Source organism: Ursus americanus, chromosome 4, assembly GCF_024610735.1.
Source record: "Ursus americanus isolate L20-20 chromosome 4, mUrsAme1.1.p, whole genome shotgun sequence".
Taxonomy (NCBI): domain Eukaryota; kingdom Metazoa; phylum Chordata; class Mammalia; order Carnivora; family Ursidae; genus Ursus; species Ursus americanus.
This window is the reverse complement of record NC_142130.1, coordinates 42,974,868-42,995,036: the sequence shown is the minus strand read 5'-3', so window position 1 is coordinate 42,995,036 and position 20,169 is coordinate 42,974,868. Positions and strand designations below refer to the sequence as shown.

General features: G+C 36.7%; 1 protein-coding gene across 2 annotated transcripts in view; it reads left to right on the top strand.

Annotated features, from left to right (window-relative positions):
- The window catches only part of ATP6V1A (ATPase H+ transporting V1 subunit A), a 57,206-nt gene extending 37,908 nt beyond the window's left edge, over positions 1 to 19,298 (top strand). For both annotated transcript variants that reach the window (XM_045785157.2, XM_045785158.2), the window contains exons 7-15: positions 479 to 641; positions 1,396 to 1,504; positions 6,168 to 6,290; positions 6,385 to 6,499; positions 7,512 to 7,575; positions 8,956 to 9,159; positions 12,342 to 12,436; positions 13,768 to 13,939; positions 16,941 to 19,298. In XM_045785157.2, coding sequence (XP_045641113.1) covers positions 479 to 641; positions 1,396 to 1,504; positions 6,168 to 6,290; positions 6,385 to 6,499; positions 7,512 to 7,575; positions 8,956 to 9,159; positions 12,342 to 12,436; positions 13,768 to 13,939; positions 16,941 to 17,033 — 1,138 coding nt within the window. In that variant the 3' untranslated portion in view covers positions 17,034 to 19,298. The remainder of the gene's footprint in view (positions 1 to 478; positions 642 to 1,395; positions 1,505 to 6,167; positions 6,291 to 6,384; positions 6,500 to 7,511; positions 7,576 to 8,955; positions 9,160 to 12,341; positions 12,437 to 13,767; positions 13,940 to 16,940) is intronic.
- The last annotated feature ends 871 nt before the right edge of the window (positions 19,299 to 20,169 follow it).

The window sequence follows — 20,169 nt, the reverse complement described above, 5'->3', positions numbered from 1 at the left end:
ATGGCAGGATATGATTTTCTTAGGTCTTATTTTTTGCCTCGGAAGACAACTTAGAAAAGTTGTTTAAATTTGTCTTTTAGCTTTAATTCCTATATTGTGCTTTCATGAACTAATTTATATAAGCATTTCAAAGATGATCATTAGTACTGTTTTATTTATTTTCATATTCCTTTTCCCCAGGTTTAGATTATGGCATAGATTCTCACTTTCCATCTATTAAAGATGGTAGAGATGGTTAATGATAATAAAAAAAAATACAGTTATAGGTATCAACGGGGGAGTAATTTTTGTATCTGTATCTGTATATCTATCTGTGTGTATATAGATAGATAGATAGATAGATAGATAGATATAGATACAGATGAAAGTATTTCGAAGTGTTTTCTTTCCTTAACTTGGTATTTCTGTGTCACTTATCTACTTTATTTGTTAGTATTTATTAGCAAGGAAAGTAATCTGCTTTGTTTTCTTCGCTTAGATGTGTACAGGGAGGAACTACTGCAATCCCAGGGGCTTTTGGCTGTGGAAAGACAGTGATATCACAGTCCTTATCCAAGTATTCCAACAGTGATGTGATCATCTATGTAGGATGTGGTGAACGAGGAAATGAGATGTCAGAAGTCCTCCGGGACTTCCCAGAGGTCTGTATATATAAAGCTTGAGATATAATTCTAGAGAAAATGCCACTAATCAACTTTCAGTAGCAATTAATAAAGCTTTGTGTTGGATCTGGAGCAATGCTCTCATTTGTCAAGGATCTCATTAAGGAATTTTCTAATTATATTTGTGATTCAATTTGTATGTTCAAGGAAAAGAATTTGAATTGATCAGTCAAATACTTTAAAGTTTCTTTTTGCGGTCTGGTGGTTTTCAGTTCTTAGGAGAAAGATAAAATAGACAAAGCATTTATGAATGGGAACTTTATATAGGTTTTATATGATCTAGGTTGCTAAACTAATATTCCTTTTTCCATAAAATCATGGATTTCATTTATGAACTAGAAATAAGGTCTTGGGGTGCCTGGGTGGCTCAGCTGTTAAGTGTCTGCCTTCAGCTCAGGTCATGATCCCAGAGTCCCGGGATCGATCCCCACATCAGGCTCCATGCCCACCGGGAAGCCTGCTTCTTCCTCTCACACTCCCCTTGCTTGTGTTCCCTCTCTTGCTGTCTCTCTCTGTCAAATAAATAAATAAAATCTTAAAAAAAAAAAAAAAGAAAGAAAGAAGGTCTAACTTCTTACAGTACAGTGGGGCAGGGAGAAAAGGTTAGAGTGATGGGAAATATTACTTTGGGAGAACTGAATATAAGAGGGATTAAGTATGGATAGTTGTAAAAAAGGGGACTAAAATGTTCTATTTGGAAATCAGAGAATCTAAATAGATTGTTTGTCTCTAGCTAACGATGGAAGTTGATGGTAAGGTGGAATCAATTATGAAGAGGACAGCTTTGGTAGCCAATACCTCCAATATGCCTGTTGCTGCTAGAGAAGCTTCTATTTATACTGGTGAGTATATGAATTGGAATAAAAGCAGTTTATATCTGGGGGCACAGTTGGTTAAGCATCCAGCTCTTGATTTTGGCTTAGGTCATGATCTCAGGGTCCCAGGATCAAGCATCAAGTTGGGCTCCGTGCTTGGTGGGGCGTCTGCTTGGGACTTTTCTCCCTCTCCCGGTACCCCTCCCCCCACTCACTCACCATCTGTTTCTCTCTCTCTCTCTCTCACTAAAATAAATAAATCTTAAAAAAAAAAAAAACGCAGTTTACATCTGTTCTTAAGTTAAAGCTAGCATGAATGTAAAATGATACATTTTCTACTACTGGTTTTTTTTTTTCTTTTTACTACATGTTTTACCATTGCTCTAACTCCAAATATACCTGTATCTCTGTAACTTGTATTATCAGTTTTGAATTATTGTGCTTTGATGGCTGGATATAAAAGATAAGAAAATCAGTGTGTTTATATGTATTACTTCCCATCTTTGTTCCCACTTCTATCCCAGCTTTTGGTACTCTTATTTCTACATTTTCAGGATTTATAATATTCACATTCTGTTGTTTAACCATATATACAATATTCATATTAGCCTTAAACCTAGAGTAAAATGGAGTCAGTCCACACAGCAGTCCTTTGGCTACAGTTTCTCCATTTGTTTCGTGCTTGTCTAAAATCTGGCTTTCGAAGTTTCTTCAAGAAAGGCTCAGAGAAACTACATTCCATGGATTCTTTTTTCTTCATAAGTTTTTTTTTTTTTCCACTGCCTTTAAATTTTCTTCCTTTTTCTCTTTTCTCTTTAAGTAATCTCTACACCCAACACAGGGCTCAAACTAATGACCCCAATATCAAGACTTGCACGCTCTTCCAAGTGAGCCAGTCAGATGCCCCTCCGCTGCCTTTAAATTTTAATAGTAGTTTGGCTGGGTATACTTTGGATCAATGTTTGTTTCCTTGAGACCTCTTATTCTAGCATTAAATGGTAGGGAGAGAAGGGCATCTGGGGGGCACAGTCAGTTGGCCTCTGATTCTTGATTTTGACTCAGGTTAATATCTCAGGGTCGTGGGATCAAGCCCCGCATTGGGCTCCACACTCAGCACAGAGTCTGCTTGGGGTTCTCTCCCTTTTCCTCTGTCTCCCCTGGTGTGCTCACTCATGTGAACTTTCTCTCTCTCTCTCAAAATCTTTAAAAAAAAAAAAATACCAGGTAGAATCTGAAGCTGACCTGCTTTTTTTCCTTTTATAGATGATTTTTCTTTTTGCCCAAAGGAATTTCTCTTTAAATTTAAAGTTTTATAACTTTATTAGGATATATGCCAGTATTGATAGTTTCGATAAATTTTTCCTGAAACGTACATACCTTTTCAGCCTATGAATGTGTCTTTTATTTTTTTTGAAAAATTTTCAAGAATTATTTCTGAAACGTTTTCTCTTATAGTTATCTTTTTCAAACTAGACATAGTGGATCTCCTTTGTCTATTTTCCACATGTATCTTTTTTCTCTGATCCTTTTTATTTAGCCTTTTGTCCATTTGTTCACACGATAATCAGAGTTTATTCTCTGCTTTGCTTCTAATGAAACCTTCATTTCTGTAATGGCTTTATTTTTTCTTCTAGCTCTTTGTTGAGTTCTGTTGGCTCATGAAACCTCTTTTCTGAGCTTACTGTATATTCCTTGAGATTTTATTTTGTGCTAGGATGCATTATTAACATTTTCTTTCATTAATTAATTGTGGTCACAGTTTTCATCTGTTCTTTGGCAGGTTCTTTGACCATCATTATATTTGCTCTTCTGTCTTTTTTCTTCTTGTATTTTTGTGTAGTTCCTCTACTGATGTGTATTATTGCTATTACTCACCTTGAGATGGGAGGGGGTGGCAGGGTTTCTTTATGGGAATCTGTGAAGTTTGTTATGGCATGGAGTTGTATAAGTAAGTTATTCTGCTCCTCTCTCCTGCCAGCGGAAGTGTACCGCTGCAAGGTCACTTACAATGAATTCTTTCTCTTCTACCCTGCCTCACCCACTTTTTGCTTACTGTAAAGGAGTGCCTACATGTGTTTTGTTTGTTGCCATCTCCCTGCTTCTCCTTGATGCCAGACTGGACCCGAGAAACCCTGTATCCCTTGTGCTGTGTTCCAAACAGAGGATTCTTGGTTTTGCCCTTGTTTTGCAGAAGCTTAATCTGAGATGTGCAGCTTCTGATGAATTCTTGTTTGGGTTTTACCTCATTTAGGTGGCTTTCCTCATTATTTTGTTGTAGGGCTAAACATGTCCCCTAGTTTTTGATAATAGAGTTTTTATATTTCTTGTTTTCCTTGTTTGGTGATTACTTGTATGAGAAGGGGAAAATGACATATTCATCTACTATTTTAAGATAAGAAGTCTTCTTTTAAATAGCTGCACAGTATCCCAGCTATATGGCTACATTGTAACCGATTTAACCAGCATCTTTCTGGCGGACCCTTGTTATTGATCGCTTTTTTGCTATCACAAACCTTGCATCACTAAAACATCCTCATGTGTGTTTTTATAGTTTCTTTTCATGTTTTGTGCATGTTTCTTTGTACATTTTTGTAAGGTACGTTTGTAGAAGTAAAATTGCCAAGCATACAACTGTTAACGTAGATTTTACATTTTGATAGCCCTTCAAAAGTGGTAAGCGTGAACAAGAGTTCTGTTTCTCCACATCTCCACCAGTGCCAGATTTTGTACCACTTTCTTAGGATAATTATCAAACACATAGACATTTGAAAGAACACTGCAGTGAACGCTGATGTTCTCAGCACCTAGATTTGACAATTAGCATTTGCTATCCCTCCTTTATTAGATACCTGTTCAGTCTGTGGTTCTTTCAGTGAGCTAGCATCTTTCCTGTCTGTATTAACCATTTGAAAACTGCTTTCTGTCCATGTTCCTTTTTTTTTTTTTTTAAAGATTTATTTTATTTATTTATTCGACAGAGATAGAGACAGCCAGCGAGAGAGGGAACACAAGCAGGGGCAGTGGGAGAGGAAGAAGCAGGCTCATAGTGGAGGAGCCTGATGTGGGGCTCGATCCCAGAATGCCAGGATCACGCCCTGAGCCGAAGGCAGACGCTTAACCGCTGTGCCACCCAGGCGCCCCTGTCCATGTTCCTTTTGGATAGGAGTTCTTTTTCATACCGATTTATAAAAGCTCTTTGAAATTAGTCTTTTATCTGTCATGAGTTGCCAGTGTTTTCCCAGTTTGTTCATCTGTTGATTTTGTCTGAGATGTTGTTTTTTTTCCCTTTAACTGGTAGACACTGTTATCGTTAGGTCTGTGAAACTCCTTTGAAGTTTACTCATGGGTATCTGTTTCTTCCACCAAGTCTTTCTAATACACACACACAAGCATTAATGAACATCACCACAGAGACTGAAAATGTAGCCATGCTGGTATAAGAGAGGACCTGATCCTATCATCAGATTGAAATACGTGATGACGAATGTGTTTTTTTAAGCCTTAATAATGAGAGGTGATACTTTTTGAAGACATTGATCATGGAATTATTTTTTTAGAAGCCTCAGGTATCAGTATTTCTTATTCTGAAAGATGTAATATGATAAATAGTAAAGTGCTGAATTTTGGGGCACTTTACTTATATATTACTTATATATTGTTTTACTTAATATTCCTCTGTTTCTTTACTGGTAAAATAAAGGAATCAGGGCATTAGATTTTGGGGTTCTTACAATGTAGTAACAACTATAATTTTCTAATATCTTAGAATGACATGGTACTTTGTACTCGTCAGAGGGCATTTGTACATATCATTTCATCTGGTATGTACAGATAGATGGAGCAGGAATTTAACAGAGTAAGAAACCACACTGAGAAATGAAGCTAGTTTGCTAAGGTTAATGACAGAACAGAAACTAGAACCCGGGACTTCTTTCTGTATATTAGGCTCTTCTAAATGGTTTACCGTAAGTGATTTAACAGAATGGAACCTGATATGCACAGCAGAATGATCTGGATAATTAAGATATTACTCAGGTTAATAACATTTGCTACTTTTGAAAAATAACCAAACAAGCTAATTAGTTGGGGGGTTTGGGTATGTGTATGTGTGATATGTAGATAAAAGCTACAGTGGAAATTAATTTCAGACTTAATTATCTCAACAAGGAATAGGGAAAAAGTCTTTTCCTACTTTTTAAAATGTGTATTATATTAGAATAGGCTACGGCAACAAATAAACCCAAACTTGTCATTGCTTAATATAATAGATTTTTGTTTTCAAGTGGTCAGGGAACTCTTTTTTTATTCTGTCATTCCGGGCCGAGACCCAGGCTGAAAAGTACTCTTCCATTTTCAACTCATGACTTTTCAGGGAACCTGGGAGTCCTCTCTATCTCAGTAAGTCAGAAGGAATAAAGAGCATGGAAGGGTGTGTGGCTTGCCTTGTGATGGAACTCATTACTTTGACTTTCATTCTGTCAGCTTGAGGTCAGTTACATGGTCATATCTAAATATTAAGGAGGCCAGGAAACATAATTCAACTGTGTGCACAAAAAAAGAGGGAAAACAGATTTTGGTGAACAGCTAGCAGTCTGCCTCATGTACTTATTGTTTTAAAGTTTTCTCAAGGGTGACAAAGTTAGGATTGTATATTGTAGAATTGTAACTTGCAATATTCTTCCCAATCTAGGAATTACGCTGTCAGAATATTTCCGTGACATGGGTTATCACGTCAGTATGATGGCTGACTCTACCTCTAGATGGGCAGAGGCCCTTAGAGAAATCTCTGGCCGCTTAGCTGAAATGCCTGCAGGTAAGTCTTTGTATTGCTTATCACGTAAGAAGGCTGATAGGATTTTTAGGACTAGCTTAGAATCTCTCTTAAAATTTCTCTTCGTTTTTTTCAGATAGTGGATATCCCGCGTATCTTGGTGCCCGTCTGGCCTCTTTCTATGAGCGAGCAGGCAGGGTGAAATGTCTTGGAAATCCTGAAAGAGAAGGAAGTGTCAGCATTGTAGGAGCGTAAGCACCTCAACTGTTTACTTTTCAAAAGACAAATTAAAAGTCATTTATTTTAAAGAGAAAAAATTCAGCTTCCTCTGAGGGTAGTAGTTCTTAACCAAGATTGCACTCCAGGGTCATCCAAGGAGCTCCTTACAGTGTATATGTTTAGGTTCTCTCTGCATATTCTGGTTATTTGACTTCACTGATTTATTATATTTAAGTCACAATGTCTTAAGAACTTAGAAAATTAGACATGTTAAGGGTAAGATTGTATCATGGTAAAAACAAAATGAAGATCCATGATCACTACATAAAGCCATACTTTGTTTTTAGAGCTTTTTCTTCCTTCCTGTTTCATCTTTTTGTTTGTTTGTTTTTAAAGATTTTATTTATTTATTCGACAGAGATAGAGACAGCCAGCGAGAGCGGGAACACAAGCAGGGGGAGTGGGAGAGGAAGAAGCAGGCTCATAGCGGAGGAGCCTGATGTGGGCCTCGATCCCAGAACGCCGGGATCACGCCCTGAGCCGAAGGCAGACGCTTAACCGCTGTGCCACCCAGGCGCCCCATCATCTTTTGATTATAATCATGAAACTGATTATATCTCTCATTTCTAGAACTAGAAGGTGTTCAATAGTTACCATTGTTATTTGCAACTTAGTACTGATTTTTATTAACATTTGTATGTAAGTTTTTCTTAGTTCTAAAGTTTAGTTCTAAAGGTTAGTTCTAGGGGCGCCTATTGGCTCAGGTCATGATCCCAGGGTCCTGGGTTTGAGTTTCGCCTTGGGTTCCCCGCTCAGTGGGGAGCCAGCTTCTCCCTCTCCCTTTACTGTCATACACTGCCCTCACCCCTCGCTTGTGCTGTCTGGCTCTCTCTCTCTCTAATAAATAAATAAAATCTTAAAAAAAAAAAAGGTTAGTTCTAAAGTTATTTACATTAATATTGACTTTTAAACAATTTTTATTTTCATATGCCAGTTACTTTTCTTAAACTTCTCTAATGACTTTTATTTTCCCTTTAAATTTAGGGTTTCTCCGCCTGGTGGTGATTTTTCTGATCCAGTTACATCTGCTACTCTTGGTATTGTTCAGGTACATCTTTTCCTAGGTAGTCAACTTCTGAGCTTTCCCGCCCCAGCTCTGCTCTAATGTCACCTACGTCATCGTGAAGTATTTAACTTACTCACTACAGGAAAGTCTGTTTTAGGAACATTCTTGTCACGGAGAGCTTTTAATACTGTCCATTCTTTCTTAGCTCTTTGCCTAAGATTTATAATAAACTTAATTTCTACAAGTGGAAAATACATCCAGAATAGCAAAGTTTTTTTAGTGTTAGAATAATATAGCCTTTAAGTGAGAGTAACCCTAGTTGTACAAACAAATAGGCCTAAAAATGCGTAATGGCAGAAACTCAGTAGAAGTTTCTTTTTTCTCATAGTATGGTTTAAAGCAGATGATCGTATCAGAGGGCGGCTCTTTTCCACTCACTGGTAATTCAGAGACCAGGGTTACTTCCAGCTTGGGGCTCCACCACCACCTAGCCTGGTAGCCGTCTGCATCTGGCTGACATGAGGGAAACTGGAGAAGGCACACCCACACTGTGAACTCTGGGTCAGATGCAGTCACCCCACTCATTCTGTTGGCCACACCCAGATGAAGCAAAGCTGGAAAATGTAGCTTCTACCTACGCAGCTGCTTCCCAGTGACAAGGCATGAATTGTAGTGGATAGCTAGTCAACTTGGCCATCAAAAGAAGCCTAAATGAAAGATGTATACAAATCAGGGCTATAGTAAAGAATAAATGTGATATATTCATAAGCGTGTGTATTATTCATGGGGGAAGAAGAGAATATTTGCTTGTGTTTCTGTCATGTCTGATAAAAAGAAATGGCAGAGGCTATATTTATAACTCTCAAGATGTTTAATCTTTGCTAACATTTTGAGTTTCAATTTCAGGGAAAGGGCAAGCAAAGTTAAGAATGCATAAAATAATACGTGAACATTTGGCCTCAGAAAAATGACTGTTAGATCTTATTGGATTGGCCCTTAATCATAGGGAGTTGAATTTAGTCAGAATGTTTAGAGATGTTTAATCAAAAGTGAAGAATCTATTCTATCTGAGTAAGCATTTTCTGGTTCCTCTGTTTATACGGCACCATAATAAATCTTCAGAAGAGTCCATTCATTTTTCTTCTAACTATCAGATTTGCCACACTATTAAGGAAATTCAGATACAGTTTGAATTTGATTTATAGATAATATCCATCCTGAAACTAAAAGGAATATGTTTTTTAATTGTAAGTTGTATTCTATTTCAATTATATGTGGGATAGACTAAAAAGATTGATAATTTGACCAAAATATTAGAATTGCATATTTAGGACAAACAAGTATACTTTAAGACTTAAAAAAAAATTTTTTTTTTTTTTTAAGAAAAATCATTGTATTTTGTTTGTTTTGTTTTTAAATCAGGTGTTCTGGGGCTTAGATAAGAAACTAGCTCAGCGTAAGCATTTCCCCTCTGTCAACTGGCTAATCAGCTATAGCAAGTACATGCGTGCCTTGGACGAGTACTATGACAAACAGTTCACGGAATTTGTTCCTCTGAGGACCAAAGCTAAGGAGATTCTGCAGGAAGAAGAAGACCTGGCAGAAATTGTACAACTTGTGGGAAAGGTGAGTGGTTAAGTCCCATGGAGGACAGGTCTGTGAGTTATATCGGCAGGTTGTAAGGACAGATAGAACCTTGGATATACAGATTCTTGCCTAGCAAAATGAGTACATATTAAATATTTTTTGAACTAATAGAAGTTTAGCTTGTCCTTTATCCAGCAGATATTTGAAGGTCCTATTTGTGTTATGGAAGGTAGAAAGATGATTATTGTTTTGATTATCTATTGTTGAGTAAGAAACCACTCCTAATACTTAGTGGTTTGAACAGTGTTTTACTGCTCATAGTTTTGGGGTTGATGGACCATTGAAATTCTTGCTCGGCCCCTCGTACAGTTGCAGTCATATGGTGGCTGAGGCTGGCATCATCTGAAAGTTTCTTCCCTCATGTGTTTAGTGCCTGGGCTAAGACGGCTAGAATAGCTAGGGGTTGGCTGGGCATTTTTCTCTCTATGTAGTGCCTCCATGTGACAGTTTAGGGCTCTCAGAGAGAGTAACTAAAAAGAGAGGAAGTGGAAACCAACAGCCTCTTAAACCTGGGCCCTAAAACTAGTATATCACTTCTATCTTACGTTCTGGTCAAAGCAGCCACAGATCTTGCCCAGATTCAAAAAGAGGGACTTGTACTTCAATATGGTCAATCAAAAGGAGTAACTAAATTATTAGGGCTTTGTATTCGTTTTGATCCTTTGTAGCACTTGGCATAGTCCTGGTTATACTGTAGATGAGAAAGAAACACTTGATTTACTTTTATTTCTTGAAATAGAATGTTCCCATCACCAGCCAAATTAGAGGTGGCATGGTTTGGATATATTATATTTTTGCAGGAGCACCAGGGCTAGGAATCAGAAGGATTTATAAAGTCACTTCCTAATTTCTTTTTCCACAAATGATAGTATTATTACATAGCTACCACATATCAAGTACTCATTATTTATAAATGAGTACTGTGGCCATAGGTAAGAGGAACTAGAAACAGAAGACTTCCAGAACCAGACAAAGAATATAAGACCAAAAAATCTCAAGCTAATTTTGTTTATGAATGTAGGTATCAAAAACCTAGATTCTGTAGGGTATTAAAAAGAATAAAATAATGTATCATGAGCAAGTAAAGTTTATCTCAGGAATGCAAATATGATTCAACACAGAAAATCTATTATTGTAACTCACCAGTGTAATTAATATAATGGAAAAAGGACATCTCAACCAATGTGGAAGAAATATTTGAAGTTGATTAGTTATTTATAATTGTTTGCTTTTTTTTCTTTTTCCTTTTTTTTCCTTTGAGAGAGAGAGAGAGCAAGAGCGAGCAGGGGGAGGGACAGAGGAAGAAGGAGAAAGGAGAAAATCCCAGGCAGGCTCCATGGTCAGCACGGAGCCCAACACAGGCCTCCGTCCCACAACCCCAAGATCATGACCCGAGCCGAAATCAAGAGTCGGTCGCTTAACCGACTGAGCCACCCATTGCCTGACTCTTGATTTCAGCTCGGGTCATGATCGCGGGGTCATGGGATTGAGCCTTGCATTGGGCTCCATGCTGGGTGTGGAGCCTGCTTGGAATTGTCTCTCTTCCTCTGCCCCTCCCCCACTTCATGTTCTATCTCTAAAAAAAGAAAAAAAATCGGGAAATTGCATACCATGGAGAATGATGTGGCATACAGCAACATGGATGGATCTGAAAAAGTGCCAAAGACACAAATGGGACTGCTTCACATAAAGTACTAATCCAAAGTAAAATACACATTTTACATGAATTTATGCACATAAAAGGTTACACATAAAACACATTTTAATACTTCCGTTTGAAGAGGGGATTAGGGATAAAAGGGAGTTAAAAAACAGGAGAAAGAAAAGAAAGAAGACCTGATCCTTACCTCTAAAGAGCTTAGTTGCACAGAGATGACAAATGACTGCACTTACCTTACTGGGCCTGTCTTTGCCACAATTTCCAACAAATCTTTACCGGCTAGGCTGTTTAGGCTGGTTCCCAAAGTGATTGCTTTTGAGACAGTGATACTTAAAGCAGCTCTAACAGCACTCAGACATAGAGAAGTACATGCTTACTATACTTTGCATTTACGTAATTTTTCTTTTTTTTCTTAAGATTTTATTTTATTTATTTATTTATTTTTTAATTTATTTATATGACAGAGAGATAGCCAGCGAGAGTGGGAACACAGCAGGGGAGTGGGAGAGGAAGAAGCAGGCTCCCAGCGGAGGAGCCCGATGTGGGACTCGATCCCGGAACGCCAGGATCACGCCCTGAGCCAAAGGCAGATGCTTAACGACTGCGCTACCCAGGCGCCCCCCTTAAGATTTTATTTTTAAGTAATCTTTACTCCCAACATGGGGCTCAAACTCACAACCCCAAGATCAAGAGTTGCACACTCCACTGACTAATCTAGCTAGGCACTCCATGCATTTACAGGGTTCTAAACACCATGTAATTTTTTTTTTAAAGTAACTGTTTCTGGGATGTATAGATTTTTTTTGAAACAAAACTCAAGACTCAGAATTCAAATAGTTAAGCTAGCAAGACAAGATGTGAAGAAAGAGTATCAAAAAAAGAACGTTAATCTATTTGTATACCCATGTTCGTAGCAGCACTTATTCACAGTAGCTAAGAGGTAGAAGCAGCCCACCTGTCTTTTGATTAATGAATGGATAAACAGAAGGTGGTGTGTGTATATATATGCCATGGGATATTATCCAGCCTTAAAAAGAAAGGAAAAATCTAACACATGCTACAACATGGATGAACCTGGAGGACATTATGTTAAGTGATATAGAGCAGTCACAAAAAGAGAAATACCATGTGATTCCATCTAAAGTAGTCACATTCATAGAAACAAAGTGGAATGGTAGTTAACAGGTTCTGGGAGAGAAGGAAAAGGAGGACGGCTATTTAATGGTTGTAGAGTGTCAGATTGGCAAGGTGACCAGTTAGGGAAATCTGTTTCACAACAATGCGAGTATACTGAGCACTCCTGAACTACACTTAAATGGTTAAGATAAAAAACTTACATGTTTTTACCACAATAAAAAAAAAGTCAACAAGCAGTTACGAAGTGAATTTGTTAATGGTAGATGATTGTGTGTTGATTATGTAGTTTTTGCTTACTTAATTGATTACAGTCACTGGTCCTATATTATGGAAGTAAATTTCTAAAAAATTTTTTTTCTTCTAGGCTTCTCTAGCAGAAACAGATAAAATCACCCTGGAGGTAGCAAAACTTATCAAAGATGATTTCTTACAACAAAATGGATATACTCCTTATGACAGGTAACCTATCCTGATTTTCCTTTTTTATTTGAGGATTTTCTATTGAGTTTTGAAGAAAGAGCTGCCTCCACGTTAGAAATCCTTTTTTTTTCCTCCTACAGACACAACTCTGACTAAATATATAGGTTTATTTTGTATTTTCATAACAAATATCTAACGATCTAATATGTCCCCTTATCTTTGATTTTGCTCATTTGTGCAGTTATGACAGTATTTTCTTCACTCATTTTCCAGCCATCCTTAATTAGATTAGATTGTGGCATAGGGTGTGGAGCCCGGGGATCATTGCCTCCTTCAGCTGCTTTTCTCACTACCTCCATCTTACAATTGCCCATGGCACTTCTACTCTTTTCCGAAGTAATTATGTCTTACTTTCCTGCCCCATTTCCCAGTAGTCCTAGTCTCTTTCTTTCTGCCATAGTCTCTGTTAGATGTCCCACTTGTGTCTATTACTGCTGTGGCTTCTTTAAAGTCTCCATTTCTTTTAAACTTTGATAAATTGAGCCCTTTCATCATAGGCTAGCTTTTCTCCCTCAAATCATATTTGGACTGAAGAGGGAACTGAACACATAGGAAAATTACCAGAATGTAGGACAAGCAGAAAATACGGCAATATAATCAGTAAGCCTCAAAAATCTATATCAGGAACTTAAGAAGTTCTGGCCACCCATACAAAGATAATTCAACCAAGGGAAAATTCTTCAGAAAGCATAATACAGAATGTACGTGAAATTATGTATGCAAGTGTGTTTAAATGTGTCGGAAAGTTGATAAGCATGCATGTGATCCGTGTTGAATATTAATTTGTGTGTCCTCATTATTAAAAGGTGTGGGTAAGTGAAAATGAACACATTAATGGGGGAAGGGACTGCTATTCACTTTGGGAAATTGCAGTTTTCTGCTTTTCTGTTACTCAATAAACCTTAACTCCACTATCACAAGGAGTCTTTGCAACTTGGTTATTTTACCATTTGGGTTACTCCTTTAACTACGCTGTATAAAAACAAACCTTCAGAGAGTTGTTAGATTATAGCAGTACTGTTTGATTTGTTCTTCCTCTTTGATTGTTTTAAGATAAAAATAAACATCACTCTTAAATAAATATCTCCATCTACCCATCCCCATATTCCATCTCTACCCAAAAGCTCTGGTCAGGTAGTTGTTAGTCTTTTCCACTTTTTTTTTTTTCCATTCATTATTATCATCCAATAAAGATAAGTAGTCTGCATCTTCAAATAAAGAAGCTAATGTTCTGGTATTTTATAGATGAAGTATGAACCTGCTTTGGATTTTATTTTTATTAATCATTTTGGTTTTCATTTATACACTAGGTTCTGCCCATTCTACAAGACAGTCGGGATGCTGTCCAACATGATTGCATTTTATGATATGGCCCGTAGAGCTGTTGAAACCACTGCACAGAGTGACAATAAAATCACATGGTCCATTATCCGTGAGCACATGGGGGAGATCCTCTATAAACTTTCCTCCATGAAATTCAAGGTATGTTTTGTTTCTACTTAACTTTTTTTGGTAGGAAATGTTTCTTTTTGTTTTTTTAACTCTTTACAACCAACCTATTTATTCACAAACCTGGTGTGTGAAACTTGGGTTTTTCATTTCACCCATGCTCAGGTTATGTAAAACCAGAAGAGACTGCGAATTTACATTCAAATAGGAATTCTAGAGATAAAAATTATAGTATGTCATGTCTAAAATAAATGCTGACATGTTTTCCCTTTTGTCTTAACTGCCAGGCAATTTAGAGCTAAAATCATGGCTGAGCGGCAATTATTTTTCCTCAAGTATCTATTACCGTCTTACCTCCATACCGTCTTACGCTGTTTACTTCTAAGTATCCTGTTACACATCATTTTTGACTTTTAGGTGGATTCTCAGTTTTTTTTTTTTTGAAGTACACAACGTAAATAGATAATTAAATGAAATTATCAGTAGAAGCTCGAATGTGTAAGATTTTTTTAAAATATTTGATCAGTTGGGTTGTATTTAATTATTTCTAAGTCATGACATCGAAGTATATTTACTAATCACCTATTGAGAAATTGAGAATGATTTTCTGACCATGTGTTATATATAGTGTTTGTTTACACTATAGGTTGAAAGTAAATCTGTAAAAATAGATACTCTATCAAGAATTTTAAAATAGTCACAGTCTTTGAGTACTGTCATTCCAATTCAAAACATATATAACCCAAGGAAATAATCAGAGATATTTTTTTTTGTTTAGTTGAAGTATAGTTGACACACAATAATCAGATTTTTTTATATGAGTGTATAAAAGATTATTAAACTTCTTAAATGTCATTCAAGAGGGAACAGGGTCAACAGTACGTTATGGCATGTACAATTATAGCAAGAATACTATGAAGACATTAATACTGCTTTTTTCAAAGAAAATCCAAAGATAATGGGGAAATGTTTATGATGTAATGAATGAAAATAATCAGGTTGCAAAAAAATTCCGTATGTAATTTGATCCAAATTTTATTTTTGAAAATTATGCATTCATATGGATAAAATATGATACACCCACACATACCATGGAGTATTACTCAACCATACAAAAGAATGAAATCTTGCCACTTGCAACGTGGATGGATCTAGAAAGTATGATGCTACATGAGATAAGTCAGAGGAAGGCAAATACCATATGACTTCACTCATATGGAATTTAAGAAACAAACAAGGGAAAAAAGAGACAAACCAAAAAACAGATTCTCATATAGAGAACAATCTGGTAGTTGCCAGAGGGGTGATGGGTAGGGGGATGAGTGAAATAGGTGAAGAGAATTAAGAGTACACTGTTATTGGGGCGCCTGGGTGGCTCAGTCAGTTAAGCATTTGCCTTCAGCTCAGGTCACAGTTCCAGAGTCCTGGGATTGAGTCCCATGTCAGGCTCCTTGCATAGCAGGGAGCCTGCTTCTCCCTCTGCCTGCTATTCCCCCTGCTTGTGCTCTCTCTGATAAATGAATAAATAAAATCTTTTAAAAAAAGATTAAAAAAAAGAATTACTGTATTGTACACCTGAAATTAATACAAAACTGTATATTAATTATACTGAAATAAATAAAATTATACATTCATAGGAAGAGGATACAAATATATGCAATAGGGGTGCCTGGGTGGCTCAGTCGGTTAAGCATCTGCCTTTGGCTCAGGTCATGATCCTGGGTTCGAGTCCTGCATCAGGCTCCCTGCTCAGTAGGGAGCCTGCTTCTCCCTCTCCCTCTGTCCCCCAGCTCATGCTCACTCTCTCTCACTCTATCTCAAATAAATAAATAAAATCTTAAAAAAAAAAAAAAAGTGGTGCTAGTGGACCTCCTCCTCTTATCCTGACCTGAGGGGAAAAGCTCTCTTAAAAAAAAATAAATTTAAAATAAATGAATGAATAAATAAATAAGAGATAGTAATATAGTGATGATTTCTAGTAGTGTGATTCAAGGTGGTATCTTTTTCCTGTTTAGGTGCACACTGTATCAAATTCATATCTCAGGTTTTTTTTTTTTAAGCTCTTGTTTTCTTTTTAAAGATTTATTATTGATTTGAGAGAGAGCAAGAGCACAAGTAGGGAAGGGGCAGAGGGAGAGAGAGTCCTCAAGCAGACTCCTCACCAAGCGCAGAGCCAGGCACAGGGCTCGATCCCAGGACCCTGAGATCACGACCTGAGCTGAAATCGAGAGTCGGCCGCTTAACCAACTGAGCCACCCAGGCGCCCCTCAGTTATTTTTTTATGCCATTAAATATTCTTCTGTAGCATTATTTTGTGGCTGGAGAGTAATATTTTTCTATTGTTAAGTATTTGGGAAATTTCCAATTGTTGGTATGGACAGCTTTGTTTATGTAGTTGGTTTTGTGTATTTTCCTATTACAGGTTCCCAGAAGTAGACCAATTCGATTAGAAAATTAAATATTTTAAAGTCTCTTTTACACATACCGCTCAATTAAGTTGTTTTCCATAGGGATTTAAAATGTGTTGCCTTTTAAGATTATTTTAGAAATTTTACTTCCCTGTGCCAACGTGATATTATGAGACCTTGAACAGTAAATTATGTTTTGACTAAATGAATTCCAACTATCATGTACATGCAGTAGAATGCATCTGATATGTGATACTGCATAATTTCCCCATATTTTGCATATTGTTGAGGACAAATCCATTGGTCTTTGAATACAGTTAGCAAGCCAAATACAAAACCAAACTTTTGTCTTTTTTTTTTAAATTTTGTATTTAAATGCAATTTAGTTAACATAGTGTATTATTAGTTTCAGGGGAATCAAAATTTTGTCTTCTTTCTGTTAGGTTGGACTATTCCTCCTTACATACATTTCTACTCTTAAAGGAAAATAAGGATAATTTTGACTCCTGCCTGCGTTTTGCCAGTATATCTCACTTAACCTAATACTCCAAATATGTTCAATATAAGTACCTGTTCTGAAAATTATTTTCCAAAGGTCAGTTGAGTTCTGTAATGTCTTTCTTCAGGATCCAGTGAAGGACGGTGAGGCAAAGATCAAGGCCGACTACGCACAACTTCTTGAAGATATGCAGAACGCATTTCGTAGCCTTGAAGACTAGAACTGTGATTTCTTTCCTTCCTTTCCTCAGCAAGCTCCTCTCGTATGTGTGTATTTTCCTAAATTTCTCATCTCCAAACCCTTTGCTTCTTTATTGTGCAGCTTTGAGACTAGTGCCTATGTGTGTTATCATTTGTTTCTCTGTTTATCTGGTAGGTCTTATATAAAACAAACATTCCTTTGGTCCAGTGTTTGAAGGGCCTCCATGATCCTTTCTCCGAAGTGGTGAATGTAGTAAATATGACATATAATGGCTACACTACTGTAAACTTGTCTGTAGAGTGACATGCCTCCTTGTCCTAGGTTTCCCTTTCCTCATCGCCATGAAATTCTAAACAGGACTACTGCATGTACTCTCTTTGCAATAGATTTGGAATGGAAGGCCAGATTTCTATATATTTTGACAGGTACTTTGTGAAATGACTCAATATCTGTGTGGTAAGGTTATTTGCAGCTTAGCATTTTGCTAAGTAACTGCTTTGCAGGATATAATTGCTTTTTTAAAAACATGAATGATTAATGTTCCAATTATGCATTGCTTTCCCCAGTGTAAATCAGGAATGTTTATAGGAAACTGTTGGGAACTCTACTGTTTTTAAAACAGGCATTTGTGGGACTCAGCACAGTATATGAATCAGTACCCTCTAAAAAAAAAGTGGAAAAGGAGCCAGGTGGTCAAACTTAAACATCATCTTGTTAAAGCATATTTTATTTCAGTATGAAAAATTCAGTATCAAGGACTATACTCCTACGTTACTAGGAAATTCTTTTTAAAATCACATTTAAAACAATCACCGGGAACTTGATCCACATCACACCCTTTTCTTTTCCTTAAACGTCTTAGAAGCCTGAGCTTCCAAGAATCACGTGGCAGTGTGATGGGCAGTAAAATGCCACAGAGAAGGTATTCAGTGTGGTTAAAGGCTGTTTGCACCATTAAGGACCAGCTGGACTGTAGTAATTCTTGGGGCCAGAGTGGCATTACATTTTTACAAGATAATGATATGTGTCATGTGTTGGTATGTTTGTTTGCTTAGTGAACTTTTGAACACCCAGTTTACCAGTTTACTGGCTCAAAAGATTTCTCGGAATATCTGTAGCAATAACAGCATAACAGTTTCCATTCTGTTTAATAGGGGCGAAATTAATTCTTACATCTGCTGATGACAGAATCTGGGTCATGTGAAAAAAAGATCATTTCATCCTGTCTTTTCAGTATATGTTCTAAAATAATAATTTCTGTGTCTGTATAAGGCACACTGCAGAACAGCTCTGAGAGCAACAGTTTCTCCTTAACTCTTTCTGACCAATAGTGCTGGCACCATTGCTTCCTCTTTGGGAAGAGGAAAGGGTATATGAACATGTCTAACAATCTCAAATACCCAAATAGCATAAATAAAGTATTTATTTTATGCCTCAGTATATTATTATTTAATGTTTAGGTAACATATTTCTTTTGGTCCGTTAAGGAAAGATGCCGTGAGTAGAGAATTCAGCTGTAGTTTGTTGAAATCCTTGCAGATTGCATGTTTTTACAGTGGCTTGCTATTCTGGGTAGATATTCTTCCATGCATCTTTTTTTTTTTTAACCTTTCCGAATATTGGAAGATAAAAATTATGCAGTGATTTGTTGAGATGCGGACTTAATGGTGCTGCTTTATCAGTTTGCTTCCAATGTGGCCTCCTACCCAGAGGCCCTAAGACCAGTGGAAATGAAAAGGATTTCAAAATGTTCTATTCCTACCTTAAACCTACCAGCAAACTAGGATTGTGATAGTAATGAATGATATGATGAAGAAAGTTTGACCAAGTTTGTTTTTGTTGTTCTGAATTTACAATGTAATTCCTACTCCCTTTTAAGAATGTTGATGTATGGGTGTGAAGATGCTGGAGATGGAAGATGCTCTGATATTCATTGTAAGTGTCCCTCCACCTATATGTTGTAGAATTTCAAATTGGTCACTGATTATATTTCTTTGGTAAGAATGTGTTAAAATTACCACAATCTTTTAAAAAGATGATGTAGTTCTATATTTATTGTGCTATGCCTGGTCCTAAGTGGAGCCAGTTAAACAAGTTTCATATGTATTTTTCCAGTGTTAAATCTCACACATTGTACCCTTTGGAAATTTCCTTCCATCTTGAAGAACGAATAGAAGAGACCATATATATTGCCTCCTTATCCTTGAGATTTCACTATCTTTATGTTAAAAGTTGTGTATAATTGTTAAAATCTATGAAAGAATAAAAAGTCGATTTAAATTAACATTTTTTTGTGTGTGTGTATATTTGCTAGAAAACCTACCACCTATTTGTATTTTGACTTACTGTTTTCAGTATGAACTTTAAAATTTTTCGTTTCTCCCTTTCTTTATAGATTATTAAGATCATGAAATTGAATTGGGGCCCTCACGATAGACTGCAAGAAGTCCTATAATCATATACCAGTATGATTTGGAAGTGTAGTACACAGCATCCCATGCCATCCTGAATATTACTTTAAATTGAAAAGGTGAATCGTTTATAAAAATGCACTTATAAATTAAAGGATATCAGTGGTACTCATTTCTATTTTTGACAAATGAACTAAAGTCTTGTGATTCATGATTTTGCAAGCCAAATCATTAAAGATCCAATGTAGCAACATGTTACTTGGGACATATTTTATTTCTTTAAATGTATTTTTAAAATTTCCCAGGGAGTAAAGAGGAGTGTGAAATGAACCACTCTGTATTAGTATATTACTATCAAGTGTCAAAGTTATATAGAGAAATACTTAAAAATTCATAGGAAAGCTTATTCATTATATAATGTTTGGGTAATTTTTAGTCCGCTTGGTAATATCCCAGTATCACTGGGTTATTCTTTTAATGTATTGCTATAATATAAAAGCACAGGGAAGGAAAGCAACTTTCCCAAGTGGGCTGTGATAAAATGCCACTGAAGTTGTTCTAAGGGCCCCTCTTAGTTTGTGTTACCCCAGAAGTTAACTCTGAGACAAGTAGTTGAGTACAGGAAGTTTATTTGGGATGTGACCTCAGGACACACCCATAGGGGAGTAAAGACAGAATTGAACGAAGCCAATAAAAATTCATTATTAAATGATATAACACTTTGGACTATTAAGCACAACGCTG